Source organism: Physeter macrocephalus, chromosome 18 (assembly GCF_002837175.3).
Source record: "Physeter macrocephalus isolate SW-GA chromosome 18, ASM283717v5, whole genome shotgun sequence".
In the NCBI taxonomy this organism is placed as follows: Eukaryota; Metazoa; Chordata; class Mammalia; order Artiodactyla; family Physeteridae; genus Physeter; species Physeter macrocephalus.
In genome coordinates, this window is record NC_041231.1 from 50,704,211 (window position 1) to 50,723,785 (window position 19,575).

At 38.1% G+C, this 19,575-nt stretch overlaps 1 protein-coding gene across 1 annotated transcript in view; it reads left to right on the forward strand.

The window, feature by feature from the left end:
* The first annotated feature begins 1,007 nt into the window (after window positions 1-1,007).
* The window catches only part of TCAIM (T cell activation inhibitor, mitochondrial), a 40,394-nt gene continuing 21,826 nt past the window's right edge, over window positions 1,008-19,575 (forward strand). Inside the window, exons 1-5 of the mRNA XM_055079792.1 lie at window positions 1,008-1,026; window positions 7,261-7,333; window positions 8,627-8,762; window positions 11,555-11,708; window positions 14,929-15,181. Of these exons, the coding sequence (XP_054935767.1) occupies window positions 7,305-7,333; window positions 8,627-8,762; window positions 11,555-11,708; window positions 14,929-15,181 (572 nt within the window). The 5' untranslated portion in view covers window positions 1,008-1,026; window positions 7,261-7,304. The remainder of the gene's footprint in view (window positions 1,027-7,260; window positions 7,334-8,626; window positions 8,763-11,554; window positions 11,709-14,928; window positions 15,182-19,575) is intronic.

The following is a 19,575-nucleotide window of genomic DNA, read 5'->3' on the forward strand; positions in this document are numbered from 1 at the left end:
TGTCTTATTCCATCTGTGGCAGTTTATGGGAATAACCAAAGTCATAGAAGCAAAATACAGCTAACAGTAAAAACCCCAAGCTGATAGTGGAGAATTCCTTAAGGGCCAAAGTCAAAAAGAAAATGCAAACCGGAGAAAATAGTTTTAATTAGCTATATTTATGTAAAGAAAGCCAAAGGCTATACTCAGTAAGACCTTTAAAATCTGGAGGTCTCAAGCGAGAGTCGTCCTAAGGCGTCAGCTCTGAACGCTCTGTGGTCTGATCCGCCAAGCCAGCCTCCTCCCCTCCCAGGCGCCGGGAGTTGGGGGACCCGGACCGGGGAGGAAAGCTGGGCCGGCGCGGAAAGCGAGGGCGGCGCATGCGCACGCTCGGTCGCCCTTCTTTCCTTGCCCTCCCCACCAACCCTCGGTCAAGGCCCGGCCACCTGCCGCCCAGTCATCTTCCGACTCCCTCCCGCCTAGTCCTTCCTATCCCTTAGCGCTCATTCGCGCCTCCTAAAGCTTTAAGCTGAGTGCGCGAAGCCCGCTCCGGGCCGGACCGTAAGAAGACGGAGGGACAGGAGCTTAGACGATGCGAGAAGGCGGGCGATCACCTAGTTGCTGACGTCAGGGTGGGGCTGAGAACCGCTAAGGTTTTAAGCCGCGTCCTGGGGCTGTGCGCAGGCGCCCCAGAGAGGAAGGCCTGGCACGCTTCAGCCAATGAGAGCGTGACCTGCGGCCCGGCCCGGAGCCCGGACTCCTCTCGGGCAAACCTCCGCGGCAGACGCCGACGGACGGGTGGAGCAGTACGCGCTCAGCTGAGATTTCTCGGCTGGGGACTCAGAGAGCACCGCGGGTAGGAGCCTGTCAGAGCCTGTCGTCAGGTGGGGCGAGAGCGGGCGGGAGCACCGGCCCGGCGGCGCGCGCTCGTTGGCCGGGCTGGCGCCCCGGTGCGCATGCGCTCCTGCTTGGCCCAGCGCACCCCTGCAGAGCCCTGCTAGAGGATCGACCGTCCTTCCTCCTGGTACCTGGTGGGAGGTGGAGCAGGTAGGAGGAAGCCCTCGCGGCGGACCCTTGCCAGAACTGTAAGGAGCAGGACGGTAGGGGCTCCATTTGTGCTTTCAGGCTGCTCGGGGCAGAAGGAGCTGGGGGGTCGGGGTGGGCAGCGATCAGAGTCGCCTTAGCTCGATGTGCTAAGTTTTGAACCCAGGCAGTGCCGGGATCGGAGTACCCGCATAGTATCTGTTTTAACTTGTTTTGAAATGAGAAACCTGAGACGATTTAGGTTTTGTTTCCGACTAACATATTTCCCCGAAGTCTTTTGACTTATCCTAGGATATGGTTATGATTCAAATCTCATAGCAGAAGATTTACAAAAGGAAGCTTAAAAACCCTTGATACTTTGCTCTGCTGCAATTTATTAGTTTATCTAAAGGGCTTCCTGCTTTTTCCCTTCCCTAAGAAGTGTTAAACCGAAGAGCAGTGAAATATTGCCTGCTTTTATCTCTCCTTGATAGAACAAACTACTTTTTAAAACCTTACAAGATAGTTACTAAGGAAAGTCACAGTTTAAATGAGAGTAGCCTGAGGATATTAACTCGGTTCAAATAAGTTACTAGGACCTCTGTGTGGCAAACGTGGTTTCTATCGAATGTAATTTAAACAAAACTTCTTAGACTACCCATAATTTGGCTTTTCACCAATTTAGAGATCTCTTTCTACCCAATTTGATCTGAAACTGCCTAGAAGATTTAATGCCTCACCTTAAACAGCACAGGACTTCCCTGGTGGCGCAGTGGTTAAGAATCCGCCAGCCAATGCAGGGGACATGGGTTCGAGCCCTGGTCCGGGAAGATCCCACATGCTGCGGAGCAACAGCCCGTGCGCCACAATTACTGAGCCTCCTCTGACAGTGTCATGTTCACTTAAATTTGCCTTGAATTGGCCTAGATCAGCGCCGTCCAATAGAAATACAATATGCGCCACAGATGTAATTTAAATTTTTCTGGTAGTAAATCACAAAAGACCAGGTCGTATTTTGCTTTTCAGAAAGCAAAAAGAAACAAGTGAAATTAATGAATTATCATTTCAACATCTAATCAGGATAAATGACTTGAATTGGCCTAGATCAGCGCCGTCCAATAGAAATACAATATGAGCCACAGATGTAATTTAAATTTTTCTGGTAGTAAATCACAAAAGACCAGGTCGTGTTTTGCTTTTAAAAAAGCAAAAGGAAACAAGTGAAATTAATAAATTATAATTTCAACATCTAATCAGGATAAATGCCTTCAATTGGCCTAGATCAGTGCCATCCAATAGAAATACAATATGAGCCACAGATGTAATTTAAATTTTTCTGGTAGTAAATCATAAAAGACCAGGTCGTGTTTTGCTTTTTAAAAAGCAAAAAGAAACAAGTGAAATTAATAAATTATCATTTCAACATCTAATCAGGATAAATGCCTTGAATTGGCCTAGATCAGCGTCGTCCAATAGAAATACAATATGAGCCACAGATGTAATTTAAATTTTTCTGGTAGTAAATCACAAAAGACCAGGTCGTGTTTTGCTTTTAAAAAAGCAAAAAGAAACAAGTGAAATTAATAAATTATTATTTCAACATCTAATCAGGATAAAAAATTATTAATGTGATACTTTGCATTTTCTTCTTACTAAATCTTTAAAATCCAGTGAGTACTTTACACTTAAAACACGTCTCAGTTCACAGTAGCCACATGTGCTAGGGGCTCCCTTATTAGGCAGCACAAGTCTAGATTCCAATTCTCTTTACTGCAGCGTGAACCTTTTCAGGAAATAGCCAACTCACCAAAAAAGCAGGCAGAAAATACCTAACTCTTAACCTATAGTAGCCTAATTTTTTTTTAAGTTCTTTCTAAATCTAGAAACCATGATTTAATCTTCAGACTTGTATTTGAGAACATTCTATTTTCATTAGGAGAATCTCTTGTCACACTTCCAAGTATTAACGTCCTTTTTTAGTCATTGCTTAGTACTAAGTTTAATTATACCCTATGATTACAGAGTGAACAATGAATGAATTATTTTTCTGGACAGCTGAAGACCCGGACTTTTAAATACAGAAACTTTTTTTTTTTTTTGCTTTGATTATTTTTGACAGAATCACTTCTAAAACTTGCTCCATAATTCTCTGCATGACATACTTTATGCTCCATGTTTGAAAGTCACTGAGGATACAATCCCTAATTTTTGCAACTTTGCTGTGAGTGACTCTTTGGAGACTAATTCTGAAGTAAGTCTTAAGACGAACCCTGTAAGTTTCTTTCTTGGCTAAATCAGCTTTCCCAAACAATTTTTTTTTTTTTTTTTTTTTTTTGTGGGCTGGCCACATGGCTTGTAGTATCTTAGTTCCCCAACCAGGGATGGAACCCGCGCCCTCTGCAGTGGAAGCACCAAGTCCTAACCACTGGACCACCAGGGAAATCCCGCCTAACAATTCTTATTTATAGATGTTTACATATGTACATTTCTAAACAGTGTAACTTGGCTGCCTGCCTCTCAAATTCTTCGTGAATCAAATTGGAGACAGCCAGTCTTCTCTAAATCAACTTCCAAAAATTGTATTGTCTTTTTAGTGTGCTTTAACTTCTATTTCAAATCAGTGATCATGACAGTTCCTTTTCACTGTTTTATTTGTTTTGATGTCTTGCTTTGGGAAATGGGGAGTAGAGTATGACTTGGATCACCTACATTTCACATCAGATGGAGACATTGTGATTTCATGAACTTCTAAGACACTGCTGCAACAGACCATTAAAACAGGTTACATCATTGTTGCAATGGTAGGCCTAAGTGCTTTCCATTGTTCAGTACTTCTGACTTTTCAAGGCTTCTTATAGGATCATTTTATGCTGCAAAGGATGATGGTTAGAACTTGGCTGCATATTATTTTCATCTATTACCCATTCATATTCTTGGTTGATCATATGCTCCTCGAGTATTATTCCTCATTTCTTACCCAAGTTTTAGCTCATTTATTAGTATCTTTGTAGTTAAGTGGCATAAATTTTCTTACTAATATTAAAAATGAAATGTCATTGTGTGTGAATGTGAGGGGCTGTTTTCTTCTTGAGCCAGATTGGGATCACAGTCCAGGGCTGTCACTGGACAGATTTCCCAGGGCCAGGGGCCTGTCTTAAATAGTGAATGAACAACACGTATTCCTGCTCTATTCCTTTTCATTGTTTAATTTTGTATGCTAGAAGCATTGATTTTTTTGTTTGTTTTTAAGAGCATACTTCGCATGCTCATTGTAAATACACTAGGAAATTTAAAAAAGTAAAGGGCTTCCTATTCTACCACCTAAAGAGAGCCAGTTCTGGATTGGATATGTATATCCTTCTGGTCTCTTCTTTGCAAGCTTGGAGGCTTGTACCTGTTCTATCTTAACTAAGTCGAGATTGTTCAGTTACTTCATAATGACGTTTAGTGAGAATTCAGTCGGTCATGGGCAGCACTGTAACTTCAGTCAAAATGGTTCTTTCTTCCTCATTGTATCTCCATTTAAATCTCAGAAATCTTCCAAATGGTAGGAGTATTTCTGGTATCCGTATTTGTCTCAAACAAAATAGCAAGGTGAATGGTTAAATAAAAATCACGTTTTTAAACATTTAAATGAATACCTATAAACACATTCTGTATCCAAGAGGGTCTTGCCACACCAGTCAACCAGAAAATAAATGGAAGCACCCCCTGTTGTTTGCAAATGTTTACATATTTTTAAATACGTAATTCTTGATTTGTCTTTTAAATACATCTTTCTGTTATCCTGTTAATGGCAGTTTTGCTTCATTACCTTGGTTCAGATATATTAACTGCATTATGAAAAAATTTTTTAAACTTTCTAATTCTTAAGATTTGACAGAATAGGACTTGAACCACGTGGTGGTTTGTTTTGAGCAAATATACTCTTCCACAGGCTCAGAGCTTCATAAGCCGGAGGAAGAAAGGATTTTTTACCTGGTGATTATCATGTGAATAATATGGCATTTCAAGACAGGTTGCTCGTAGAATTTTTAAAATCACTTGGTCAGTTGACATGGAGACCATAGTATAGTTGAAATTCTTGCTGAAGCTCTAAATTATTGGAAAAGTTCATGTGATTCAAATCATGTTCCCCCTTTTATCTGCTTAACCTTTTAAAAAAATAAGCTTTATTTTTTAGAGCAGTTTTAGGTTCACAGCAAAACTGACCAAAGTACAAGAATTCCCACATAGCCCCTCCCCACACACAGCCTCCCACACCTGAGTTGTACATTTGTTACAATCGATGAACTTAAATCGACACTTCATTCTTACCCAAAGTCCATAGTTTACATTAGGGTTCACTCTTGGTGTTGTACACTCCATGGGTTTGGACAAATGTATAATGACATGTACCTACCATTGTAGTATTATTATACAGAGTAGTTTCACTGTCCTAAAAATCCTCTGTGCTCCACCTATTCATCCCTCCCTCTCCTCCAACCCCTGGCAACCACTGATCTTTTTACTATCACCATAGTTTTGCCTTTTCCAGAATGTCATAGAGCTGGAATCATACAGTATATAATCTTTCCAGATTGGCTTCTTTTGCTGAGTAATATGCATTTAAATTTCCTCAAAGTCTCTTCATGGCTTGATAGCTCATTTCTTTTTGGCAATGAATAATATTCAATTGGCTGGATGTACTACAGTTTATGCACTCACCTACTGAAGGATATCTTGGTTGCTTCCAAGTTTTGGCAATTAAGAATAAAGCCACAATAAACATCCGTGTGCAGGTTTGTGTGTAGACAAGTTTTCAATTCATTTGGGTAAATACTAAGGAGGGTAGTTGCTGGATCATATGGTAAGAGTATGTTTAGTTTTGTAAGAAAGCCCCAAACGGTCTTCCAAAGTGGCTGTATCATTTTGCATTCCCACCAGCAATGAACAAGAGTTCCTGTTGCTTCACATCCTCACCAGCATTTGGTGTTGTCAGTGTTTTGGATTTGGCCATTCTAATAGGTGTGTTGCAGTATCTCATAGTTTTAATTTGCATTTCCCTGATGACCTATGATGTGGAGCGTATTTTCATATGCTTATTTTGGCCCATTTTTTTAATCAGGTTGTCCATTTTCTTATTGTTGAGTTTTAAATGTTTTTTGTATCTTTTGGATAGCAGTCCTTTGTCAGATATGTGTATCTTTTACAAATATTTTCTCCAAGTCTGTGGCTTGTCCTCTTGTTCTCTCTACATTGTCTTTTGCACAGCAAAATTTTTAATTTTAATGAAATTCAGCATATCAATTCTTTTCCTTCATGGATCGTGTGTCTGGTGTTGTATCTAAAAAGTCACTGACATACCTTAGGTCATCTAGGTTTTCTCCTAGGTACTCTTCTAGGAATTTTATAGTATTTTTGTTTTACATTTAGGTCTTTGATCCTTTTTTTTTTTCTGGACGCACAGGCTCAGTGGCCATGGCTCACGGGCCTAGCCGCTCCATGGCATGTGGGATCTTCCCGGACCAGGGCACGAACCCCTGTCCCCCGCGTCGGCAGGCGGACCCTCAACCACTGTGCCACCAGGGAAGCCCTTTGATCCATTTTGAGTTAACTTTTGTGAAGGGTGTAAGGTCTGTGACTAGATTAATATTTTTGCATGTAGATGTCCAGTTGTTCCTGTACCATTTGTTGAAAAGATTATTGTTGCTCCATAGTATTGCCTTTGCTCCTTTGTCAAAGATAAGTTGGCTATATTTTTGTAGGTCTATTTCTGGGCTCTCTATTCTGTCCCATTGATCTATTTGTCTGTTCTTTCACCAGTACCACACTGTCTTGATTACTGTAACTTCACAGTAAGTCTTGAAGTCCAGTAGTGTCAGTTCTCCAACTTTATTCTTCTTCAGTATTGAGTTGGCTATTCTGAGTCTTTTGCCTCTACATATAAACTTTAGAATGAGTTTGTTGATTTCCATAAAATAACTTACTGGGATTTTGATTGGGATTGCATTGAATCTTTAGATCAAGTTGGAAAGAACTGACATCTTGACAATATCAAGTCTTCCTCTCCATGAACATGGAATATCTCTCCATTTGTTTAATTCTTCTTTGATTTCTTTCATCAGAGTTTTACAGTTTTCCTCATATAGATCTTGTACATATTTTGTCAGATTTATAACTAAGTATTTCATTTTTGGGGGTGCTAATGTAAATGGTAATGTGTTTTTAATTTCAAATTCCACTTGTTCATTACTGCTATCTGCTTAACTTTTTAAGTGATTAATGGATGCCTGGAAGTTGACCTACATATATATTCAGAAATGTTTTGCTACCTGAGACCTGTGAGGAGGTAAGCCTTGTGGTTCCATCTGTTATTAGTATTTGTGGGGGTGGAGGGGTGTGGAATCTGTTAGGTGTTTAGCTAATTTCAATTTATTATAATTTATTAAATTCTAACTATTTTGTGGATAATATGGTGGAGGGCAGGAATAAAAAAAGAAACAGAAAATTCATGTGAACATCCAGGTCCATTCTCCCAAGAGTCCATTCAGAGTAGAAGGTGAAAAGAATACCATCTTTCAAAATAGTTCAGTGTGAAAAGTTTAAGAGGAAAAAAAGATAAAGTTTGTCCTTAGCACAGTTCTTATTACCATGTTGCCCTCAAGTCTATTGCCGGCATATAGAAAACCACGTTACATTTAAATTGTATAGTAAGGTTATTTGACTATTATATTTGCTATTTATGTAGTAAATAGTAGATAGTCTAAACCCTATCTACTTCAAGAGAGGATTTAAGGAGTTCAGTAAAATTTAATTGGCACACTAATAGGCATATATAGTGTAATCAAAATGGAGACCAGATACCCTCTAGAGAAAGATCATTTGTTAAAAAAATAGAACTGATGAGACAATTATTCAAACATCAGATTTCATTCTGGCTTCTTGGTAGCCAAGTCAAAAGAGATAAATAAAGTGTTTATTTGGCTCAAAGTATATAACCAAAATAAAATTGGATCTGTTACATAAAAATGACATGTAAAGTTTTATATTTCTAAAACATATTTGGCAATAATTAGTACTTTTAATTAACTATTATGTACATGAATATCTCAGTAAATAGTCATTGTTAAAAGGAATGTCTTGGGACTTTCCCTGGTGGTGGAGTGTTTAAGAATCTGCCTGCCAATGCAGGGGACACGGGTTCAATCCCTGGTCCGGGAAGATCCCACATGCCACGGAGCAACTAAGCCCACATGCCGCAACTACTGAGCCCATGCGCCGCAATTACTGAAGCCCACTTGGGCTCTAGGGCCCACGCGCCGCAACTACTGAGCCTGTGCACTCTGGAGCCTGCGCACCACAACGAAAAATCCCACGTGTCACAACTAAGACCCAATGCAGCCAAAAAAAGTAAATAATAAATTTTTAAAAAAGAAAAAGAAAAGAAATCATGTGGGACTCACTGCTTTCAAAACTTTTGTAGATTTCAAAAAAACCCACAAAATTTTACACTTTGGTTTCTGTCTTATTTCCACAGTATTTTCCATACACAGTAATCTTAATGCTACTGTCACTTTATACACGGGGGATTTGTGTCCATGTCAGTGCTCTGGTGAATAATAAATCCATATCTTTTTAAAAGGTTATGTCCAGGAAAGATATTTCCGTACTGTTTTCTCTACTCAAGAGCTTTATCGGGAGCTGAAGCAGTCAATGCCTTGAGGCCATTCTATTTTGCTGTACATCCAGATTTCTTTGGACAGCACCCCAGGGAAAGGGTAAACAATTATTTTTTTACTTTTTAACATTTAGTCTATGTTTCTGTTTAGTTTATTTACCTTTGCTACGGTATAATACAGAGAGTTCTATAAATTGGGGTTGTTTTGTCATGGTGGAATAATCAGTGCTTTGAACTATAGATACTGAAAATTGAAACTAAAACTATTGTTTTTTTTTTAATGAAAGCTGTCATGTTTTATGCAGGCAATAAAGATATCATGTAAACTCTTTAGAGTATTAGTAATCATATTTTCTGTACCAGGTTTGAAAGTAAAATTGAGGGTTTGAAGGAAAATTTAAGGGCTCTGATACCATGATGAGTCCTTTTTTTTAAGGTTGACGCAAGGAGGGTTTTTCAGTGCCCAAATAGTTTTTCCTTATGTTGCATGCTGCTGGTCCACTTCCCTATATCATCAGTTAATGTCTGCTCAAGGACTACAAACTCATGATGAACTTAGTTAGGAAGGTCACTATTTTTTAATGTTAGATAATATATTACAAAGCCAGATGCTTTGGAATAATTTCATTGGTTCCTTTTATCTTCCTTAACATTGACACCTGGTTTAACATGAAAAGGAATTTAAAACTCTTGAAAATTAGAACATTATTGTGTTGCTTTTCCCCCTTTTTTGGGGGTGGGGGGGCATGCCTTGCAGCTTGCACAATCTTAGTTCCCCAACTAAGCGAGGAGTCCTAATCACTGGACCGCCAGGGAATTCCCTGTATTGCTTTTTTCTACTTGCCATGGAAAATAAATCAGTTTTGCTTCTTTGCTTTAGGAAAATATTCTGTTTATGATAGTTGATATATGTATATATATATGTATATATATATATATATATATATATAGGCTCTTCAAAGTCAGATCCTTTTTAAGTAATTAGTAAATTGAATCAACAGAAAAATACTACCTTGGAGATGTAATAATTTAATACAACTTATTGGGGAATGTCATAAATTAATACAATTTAATGTTTAATAATTTAAAGTTTTTAAATCCAACATGTGAGGAAAAATTAAGCTTAGTACTAGGTGACTGGTTTCCCTCCTCTACCAGTGTACCTTTTTTTTTTTTTACTAAAACTTCTGTGTCCTATAAAAGGTGAACTCAGCAGGCTTGGGTTGCTTTGTTGCAAAGAAATGCCTGGCTTCAGTACTGGCCCTTCACTGCCTCCCGGGAGATGAGCTCTGAGCCCCTGGGATATCCTTGCCTGATAAGAATGTTTTTGTGTGCTGGGGCCTTGGGCCACACCAGATAGTTTATGCTAACAATGTATTTTATGGTGAATGCCTGTTTTCTCATGTCTGAGGCCCTCTGGGGAGGCTGGAGACTGAATAGCTATGGTCAGTCATGTGGGCATGTAGTGCCCCAGTAAAAGCCCTGGCCCCCAAGGCTTGGATGAGTTTCCTTGGTTGGCAGCACTTCTCATGTGTTGTCACAGGTCCTTGCTGGGGGCTTAAGCACTGTCTGTACAACTCCCCTGGGAGAGAACAACTGGAACATTGCGCTTGGTCCCTACGGGACTCCACCTTACATGCCTTTTCCCTTTGCTGATGTTAATCTGTATCCTTTTGCTGTTATAAACTGTAACTGTGAGTATAACAGTTTTTCTGAGTTCTGTAAATCCTTCTAGTGAATCATCAAACCCCCAACACAATATAGCTGAGAGCGGTATATTGTAATAAATTCAACAAACAAAAACAAACAAAGTGTTCCTAATTGCAGATCACACTGTGTTTCTGAGAAGAGACCTATAGGGATAAGAAACACAGTTATTATTTATGCCATTTCTTGGAGCTGTTCCTTCACTAAAAGACATTTCTGTTTTCACTTAACAATACATCCTAGAGATCACTCTATGTACATTCCTAAATACCATCTATGTCATATTCTTTCCCTTTTTTTTCCTTTTGGCTGTGTAGCACTCCATTGAATGAAGATACCATAATTCAACAAGTCTCTGAAAGGGCATTTTAAGAGCCCTTTATATAGAGAAAAATTAGCTCTTTGCTATGAAATAACTTGCAAATTGGGGAATTCCCTGGTGGTCCAGTGGTTAGGACTTGGTACTTTCATTGCGGTGGGCCTGGATTCAATCCCTGGTCTGGGAAGTAGATCCCGCAAGCTGCACAGGGCAGCCAAAAAAAAAAGAAAAGAAAGAACTTGCAAATATTTTCTTCTACTCGGTTTTTATCTCTAGACTGCTTGGGGTGTGTGTATGTGTGTGTGTGTGTGTGTGGGTGTGGGTGTGGGTGTGTGTGGGTGTGTGTGTGTGGTTTTTTATGTGTTCTTTTCTTAAGTTTTCTTTTTAATTGAAGTATAGTTGATTTACAATGTGTTAATTTTTGCTGTACAGCACAGTGATTGTTATACATATATATGTATTTATATTCTTTTCCATTATGGTTCATCACAGGATATTGAATATAGTTCTCTGTGCTATATTAAGTTTTTAAATTTTTTTATGTAATTGGATTTATCAATCATTCATTACCTGGGATATTCAGTCATAGTTAGGCTTTTTCCACATCTAAGTTATAAAGAAACTCTGCCATGTTTTCTTCTAGTACTTATATGGCCACATTTTTTTTTACATCTCATCCCTATGGAGTTCCATGTTGTGAGGTGTGGATCCAATTTTATCCTGTACTGAGGAGCTATGAAATCCCACCCTTTTTTAATACTAAATTCTTTAATACACTCAATAATGTGTTTAATAGGTCAGAATATAATTTCTGATGTTTCCTTGTTCTATTTTGTGTATAAATGCCTCTTAATATTTTTTTCAAGGAAGTCAATGAAAATTCTCTTAAGAGATTAAGTGCCTACTTAGAAAACCTCCAGAAACCGGGCTTCAAGTCTTTGAAACCAACCCAGCTTATGTTTTATGTAAGAGAAACAGACCAGAACTCCTCTGATGGCCAGGAACACTTCAACACTTCCGGTACGTTTCTTATTTCTCGTGTGTCCCTTGCAGGCTTGGTGGGATGTGTCCAATCTGTCTAACATTGCTAGAAGACCTTCGGATTGAAGCCTTGTCATAGAAAATAATATCATTTAATTGCATGTTTTCCTGGAGTTAGATTCTGTTCCTGGTTTCATGTGTTTGATGAGCCTTTTTTTTTTAAGATTTTTAAAATTTATTTGTTTATTTATTTATGGCTGTGTTGGGTCTTCGTTTCTGTGCGAGGGCTTTCTCTAGTTGTGGCAAGCGGGGGCCACTCACTATTGCGGCCTCTCTTGTTGCGGAGCACAGGCTCCAGACGCGCAGGTTTAGTAATTGTGGCTCACGGGCCCAGTTGCTCCACGGCATGTGGGATCTTCCCAGACCAGGGCTCGAACCCGTGTCCCCTGCGTTGGCAGGCAGATTCTCAACCACTGCGCCACCAGGGAAGCCCCATGATGAGCCATTTTTTATGTTTAAACTTTTCTGACTAGAAAACTGAAGTGTTCCTATTTGTGCCCTTCCTATTTCAGTGCTGTTTTAAGTATTAAATGTCTATATAACAATTTATATCTTTAAAAAATATAGCTTACACATTCTCTAATTTAGTCCTCAGAGTACCCTGTGAGGAAGGTAGGATTTGCCCAATTGTAACTTAGTAATGTCCCAGGACCATGGAGACAGAATAGGAGTCTTGAACCCTTTAACTCCAACCTCATGCTGTTTCTAAAATCTGATCACTCTTCATGTACAGCCTTCTGTTTTATCCTTTGTCACTGCTTTAGCCATGATCCAGTGATACTTTAAACTAAGGATGACTGTGGGTCTGTCCATCCTTTTCGTGATCCTTGAGGAAATAACTTTATTTTTAGAATGAACTTTAAAACAGTTTAAAGATTTACTAAGAGCTTTCTGTGAACTAATGCTAAAACAAATAGCTGTCGTCAGCTCTGGCTGAGAAAAGAGAAAAATCCTCTACTTTCAGTTAATGGTTAACTTTGAACCATTTGTTAAATAAAAATAGATTATAAAAAATAAATTAAAAATGGGAGAAAACATACAGCATAAGTGACAAAAAGATAATGTTAGTATATAAGTAGTTCTTAGGAGTCAAAAAGAAAACAGAGCAGCCTGGTTGCAAAAATGGGCAAACACAATGTCTTGGCAGTTCAGGAAATAATACACATACAGCCAATAAGATACAAAAACGTTTAGCCTCAGTAATCAAATGCAAACTAAATTAATTAGGTAATATTTTCCAATAAAGGATATATGCAATCTGGTACAGGCATTCCACACTATATAGCAGCCCTTACCTTGGATTAAACAATTAATGGAATTGATAAATTAAGAGAGAAACTGAGATTTATTCCTTGACTTACCTCTTCTGAGGATAAACTGTTTTTTCCTAACCTCAAATGCAGGAATTGGCATTTTCCTTTCCTCTTTCACTGACTAGAATAATTTTCCTACCAGTATTTCTCACTTTACCCTCAATGATTCAACGAAAAAATCTTTCTTAGTTTGCATGTTCTACATTTTGCAAATCTATGTGGCAGGCATAGTGGTATCTCTGAGAATGATTTACACTGCAGTGACTTTCATCAGTGGCAAAGACAAGAAAACACATTTTGGCCTTCTGTAGAATGGTGAAAAATTAAAAACAACTTTTATAGTCATCAGTTTGGGAAGTGTTAAATAAATTGTGCTACATTGATTATGTGGATTTGTATAGACCTACTAAAAAGAAAGAGAATGATGTATACATACAGATAATGGAAGAGTCTCCAAGGTTAAACAACAAAAGCAAGTTCAAAGTAATAGATCCAGAATGATGCAGTTTATGTGTTAAAAAGGAAAAATTCACACTGTGGGTGTGTGTTTGTACAAACACATAAGCGTATATATCATATATAACATACACACAAAGCACACAGAAAAGGTCTAGAGCAGTGCTGTCCAAGAGAACGTTCTGCAGTGATGTAACTGTTCTGTATGAGCACTGCCTGGTGCAGCTGGCACTAGCCCCATGTGGCTACTGAGCACTTGAAGTGAGGCTAGTATGACCAGGAACTGAATTTTAAATTTTATTTAATTTCAATCAATTTAATTTTACCAATAAATAGCCACATATGGCTAGTAACTACCGTATTATACAGTGCAGTTCTAAATGCTTGTGTACCTAAATGTTAATAGGGTCACATCTAGTGAAAGTGTGAGGTTGTGTGCCTGTCAACAGGAGACTTTTACTTTGTATATATAATTTTACAAGAAGGATGTACTTATATCACACTTGTATAATTTTCAAAACCAATTTAAAAAATTTTTCCAAAGAAAGAGTCAGCATGTTATAATGGGGAAAACGCTTGGCTTGGTGGCAGCTCAGATTTAAGCCCTCACTTCACGCTTCTTAAGCTCCTTGAACCTCTGCTTCATCACATTTGAAAAGAGAGATAACAATGGCACTGGTGAGAGTGTTCATTGAAAAGTTATGTAAATTCAACTAGCGCCATGTTTAATACCCAATAAAGGTGCGGGGGAACCCGTAGATTTCCTGCTGTTGACGTAAGTTAGATTACTACCCTGAGCCCAGTGACTGCTTGCATTAAAGTCAGATTGTGAAGTGCTAACTTTTAAAAAATTAGGAAACTTTGAGTCACTTCTGAAAATATTGTGTCCCTAGCTAGTTGGATGGGGGAGTATGAGGACAGTCTCTTTCAACCATAGAGAAAATTTGAGATGGGTTTCTGTGACCCCTGAGACTGGATTGGCCCCCCTCCTTGAACCACTGTCGCAGGGCGGCCTGCCCCACCCTCCCCCTACCTCCAACCCCCCCTTCTCTTTAGTGCTGGACACCCTCTCTGGTGGACACTTGCTCATAGGAGAGCTTTTCCATCCCTTAGACTGTAGAGACCAAATTTATGAACAGCATTGAAAATATTCTCAATCCCCTTCTTGGGCTGGGGTGGGTTTGGTCACTGGTGCCAAACTAGAAAAGGGAGCTGACAGAGGACTTCATGAAGATGGAGGTAGTGTGGTACAGTTTTGGAGAAGGGATGTAGTTTTCCATTTACAGATGATTTTCCAATAGGATGAATTTTAATCAGTAATGGAGTGTTTTAAAGATTTTGATTCTATAAATGTTGTATGAAAAGAAATGTTTTTCAAGTAAAGCAAATAATCATCTGTATTAACTGTTTGGGGGAATTATATTCTCTAGGATTTCGAGCAGTCAAATTTACTTTGCACACCAGAGATCTGCTAAGCACAGTGTTATATATTCTCAACTCCTGCAGTTTATCTATTGAACATATCCAAAGCTTGAATACTAATGTGCACTCCCAGCCTCTCAAAGAGGCCAAAAGGATATCTGACAGGCCCATCAAATGGGACAAGTCTTACTACTCCTTTACTGGATTCAAGGACCCTGATGAAGACCTCGAGCAAGTCTGGAGAATGGAAACAACCCTAACGTATGTAAGAGTTTTTATTTAACTAAACTTATTTGTAGTTAGTAGCCCCCACTCGCCGTGACTAGAGAAAAGCCCGCATGCGGCAACGAATACCCAACGCAGCCAAAAATAAAACAGAAAAAGCAAAAAACATGAGCTAGAAGAGAGGGTCTCAGCCTTGCATGCACTGGGATCCAGCCCATGAAACTTCTGCTTATACCCATTGCTCTCATTATCTCACAGTGTGTCCAGATGAACAAAAACTTGGGAATGTCTGACCTACCTTTTGGTATAGAAAAAAAGTGGGATTGGATAAGTCAAGGCATAAAAGCAACAATGAGAGTTGTTGGACCTTAAGTCAAGAGGCTTAAGAATAACATATTAAAGAAATTCAGAGAAGCAATTAGTCTGTGGTTCAGTTGAGTGTTTCATAGGGTACAATTATGGTCTGGAGCTAGATGTGTAGCCATCATGAAAAGATTGTCCCAGGGACCCAGAACTCAGAGTTAGTCAGCTGGCAAACAGTGAAAACAGACTGGAGCTGGGAAAAGCCAATTCACCAAGATAAGTGCTATTCCACTGGTTCCTTGTCCAAGCTGAGTTTTATGATTTCCTTATTTGTATGTAGTTCATCCAATAAAATTCTTCAGTCTTTAATAAAAGTAGACACTCTTACATTCTATTATATTACATGTTACTAGATAATGCATTTTTAAGAGTAGGGAACATGTTTTAATCATCTTTCTACTAATCTGCTTCGTAGATTCATAAAACCCAACCAGTATTTTTATTTCACTGATTTAAAAAATTGTTGGAAAAGTGTGAATGTGAAATGCTGGAGGCTGGGTGTGGAGAACTCAAGGTTTAATATGGAAATGTAAAGTAACTTAATACAGATGGTAGCAGAAGAAGTGACTCAGCAATGAATGAAGAGGACCATTTTTTTTAAAACAGTGCCTCTGTTAGTTTCATTAGTGTTGACTTAAGAGTATCTGCTGTTTTTAGTAAGAGATACATTGTCTTAAGGAAATTTTCCAGTGTACATGAGTTGTGTTACTATGAATTCTTCATTTCCTTCAGAGGTATACTTTGTTTTAAATTCAAGCTCTCATGTTGACAATTACCAGGACAAGCTCAAAACATATCATTTTGATTTGTCTACTCTTAAAGAAGATAGCAACATAAATTAAATAGACCACTGTTTTTAGAAATTGAAATCAGTGGAAATATAACTCTCTAATTTATCGATCATTATTATCCAAATTCAGTTGTCAATAGCTATGTATCTTGTCAAACAATGAAGTAAATCCATTCATAGCCAGATAGAACCTTTGTTTTCTTAGCTTTGACAAATGAAATTAACAGCAAAAAAGCATTACATGTTTTAGCCTTGTTTATGAGAGAGATCTTGCATTCGCTTTAAAACTGTGATTTTAAATTAATATTGAATTATCCTAAATGAAACAGACAGTATTTAGAGTTGCTTACAAAAGAGTTGGAATAGGGTTGTGGCTGGTTCTTGGTGTAATGCTGTTTCATATCTTTTACTTCCATATATTTTTCTTGGGCTAGAGAATATTGAGAGTTGACTGGTATCACCTTAAATCTTCCTACTCAAAGCTTCTCTTCTAAAATCGACCAGTTAGAGATTTCTGTTTTGTTTAGTTTTTGATGCTTGTATTGGAGGTCCTTGGGTTATATTTCTTGAACATTGATATGTTAGTGACTTATCTGAACCAGATCATCACACCTCATAGAGTTTGAGTTTAGCTTATTAGATATAATTTTAGAGCAGAGGGTCCAGGCTGGGTAGGATAGGAGGGGACAGCTCTACACTGAAAAAAGGCAAGAAAGGGAATACATAACTGCTCTTTGGGCCGTTTGGGTAAATTACAGTATAGACTAAATGCCGCAAAAAAAAATCTGTTGCCTTTACCAGCATGCCTTAGAGGGCCGATGCCCCGGTTATGACAGTTGTATGAATTTGGAAGATTTCATATCTCTTATTTCCATAACCTAACCTGGTCTCCCTGGTCCAGTGTGTTCACACAGGCCCAGCACCCCTTTCAGCCAATCTTGACCTTTTCCCAAATATGGATGTTGCCCAGTTTGCGGGAACCCTGATGAGGCTTTGTTCAAGGTTTTGTTTTATGTTAGTTTTTCCCAGTAAGGATTCCAGGAGCTTATGTCATCAAAGCCAGAGTGGTGTTTGTATCAGTTTCTTGTTTCAGTTATTAATTTTTTATTTGGCCACGCCATGTGGGATGTGGAATCTTTGTTCCCCAACCAAGGATTGAACCCTAGCCCCCTGCATTGGAAGTGTGGAGCCTTAACCACTGGACCGCTAGAGAAGTCCTAATTTTTTAAATTTGTTATTATTTTGCAAATAATTATAAAATTGTTGAACCATTTGAGAGGTTTCAAACCATATGAATGGAGTGACTGTCCCATAGTCAGGAGATTTAGGGTAGCTGTAACTTGGACAAAACTTCTTCACCACCATGGTCATTTTGGCTATATGCGGTTTTTATTTTCATTCTTGTATTGTTTACCTCATCTTTATTATATACGTAGTTATAGGAGACGACGCATAAGGAGCACATGCTGAATTATACAGTTCAGAGGGAGCATAGAAATAATTCTGCAAATTTACATGCAGTTGATCTTCACCTGATTTACAAATTGCATTCACCTGATCAAAATTTAATATTGAAAGCATGTTATTTCTAATATTTCAGAATGTAATGTTAAAAAGAGAAAATATAACAGTTTTATTTAGTGTAAACTTTCAAATAATTTTCCTTATGTTTCTTCAGAGTCATGCAGGCTGAAATAAAACACAGAAATTATGAAAAGAAATTAGTTGAGTTTTTAAAAACACAACATAGAAGAATTATCAGGTCATAAAAGCTCCATTTAACCTATTTTCTTCTTATATCTGGCAGTTACATTTCAATCTACATTTTAGGACATGCTGTGTAATTTTGAATTTCTCAGCAAATTGTGCTTTATCTTACTGTAAAATCACTTTATAGTGATAAAAACACTATAATGAAATGTTTAATATGTAAGGTTTCTAATTATATACTATAATAAAAAGAATATACCAGACTAAAAAAAATTAGAAAATGCTACTTTGTGTTGTAGCTTTTAGTATTTCCATATTTTGCATATATTCTCTGATTATCAAATAATTTTATAACTAAAATGTACTGCATTTATAGAATTTGTGTTTGCAAGGAGACAAGATCCATTTGTATCTAAACAAAATTATCCCATATGTAATGTCTATCCCACTGAAAAAAAATTGTCATTGAACTATAGAAAGACCATTGAAATGCTATTCTGTTAGCTACTGAGATATTAGTAAATGTCAGACTTCCATTTTTTCTACTTGAAGTTTGCACACAGTTTTATTTCACTTTCATTGTCTAAGCTCTGAATCCTCTTAGTGTCCACAAAATGCCACATTGGATAATTACAATATTGGAATTATTTCTGTAGGATATTTGGAAATGCTATAATCGTGCTTTAACTCATATCATACACTTATTCAGTCTTCTCCTTATTTATAGGCTAAGTCATTGTTTTTCAAATTATAAGTCATAACTTTAGTCTCTGTAACCTCCTTTAATCGGAAATGGTTCCTCAGTGTTTTCTTGTCTTCCATTACCTTGCTGTTATTTTGTAGAAAGTCCCTCAATTTGAGTGTTTTGAGTTTATCTGGTATTTCTCATAATTAGAGTCAGGTTATTCATATTTGGCAGGAATAACCGGAAAGTGAAGTGTGTTGTTTTCAATGTTATATAGGAGGCATATCAATGATGTTGATTATCCCATTACTAGTGATATTAACTTGGATCATTTGATTAAGGTGGTGTCTCCCAGTTTTTTCCCGAGTAAAGGAACTATTTTTCCCTTCAGTTCGTTTCTTTGGAGCAGATACTTAGGGCTATGTCAATATCCTTTGAACACTGAATTTTTACCCCTGAGCTCTAGTGCTCATTGATGATTTTTGCCTCAATCACATATCATGATGGTGGTTGCCAAATGGCAATTTTCTAACCTTATCATCCCGTCAAGCCTGCTCCTATGTCCCCATCATTCTTTGAGAACTCTCTTACTTCCTGGTTCACCAAGGTGTTCCAGGCTCATCTGGACTTTCCCTGGCCCGGTGTTTGATTGAACCATTTTGCCAAGAAGCTCTGGTTCTTTTTGGGAGGGAATGATTTTTAGAAACCAAGATCTGGGTGGTGCATGTCTCAATTGCTGCTGAACTTCTCAGTGGCCAGAGCTAGGATACATGTATCTTTGTCTTTATATCTATAGGTAGATCTAAAATCTACATAGATAGATAGATAGACAGATAGATAGATAGATAGATAGAAAGAAAGAAAATGCCATGTGTAGACCCT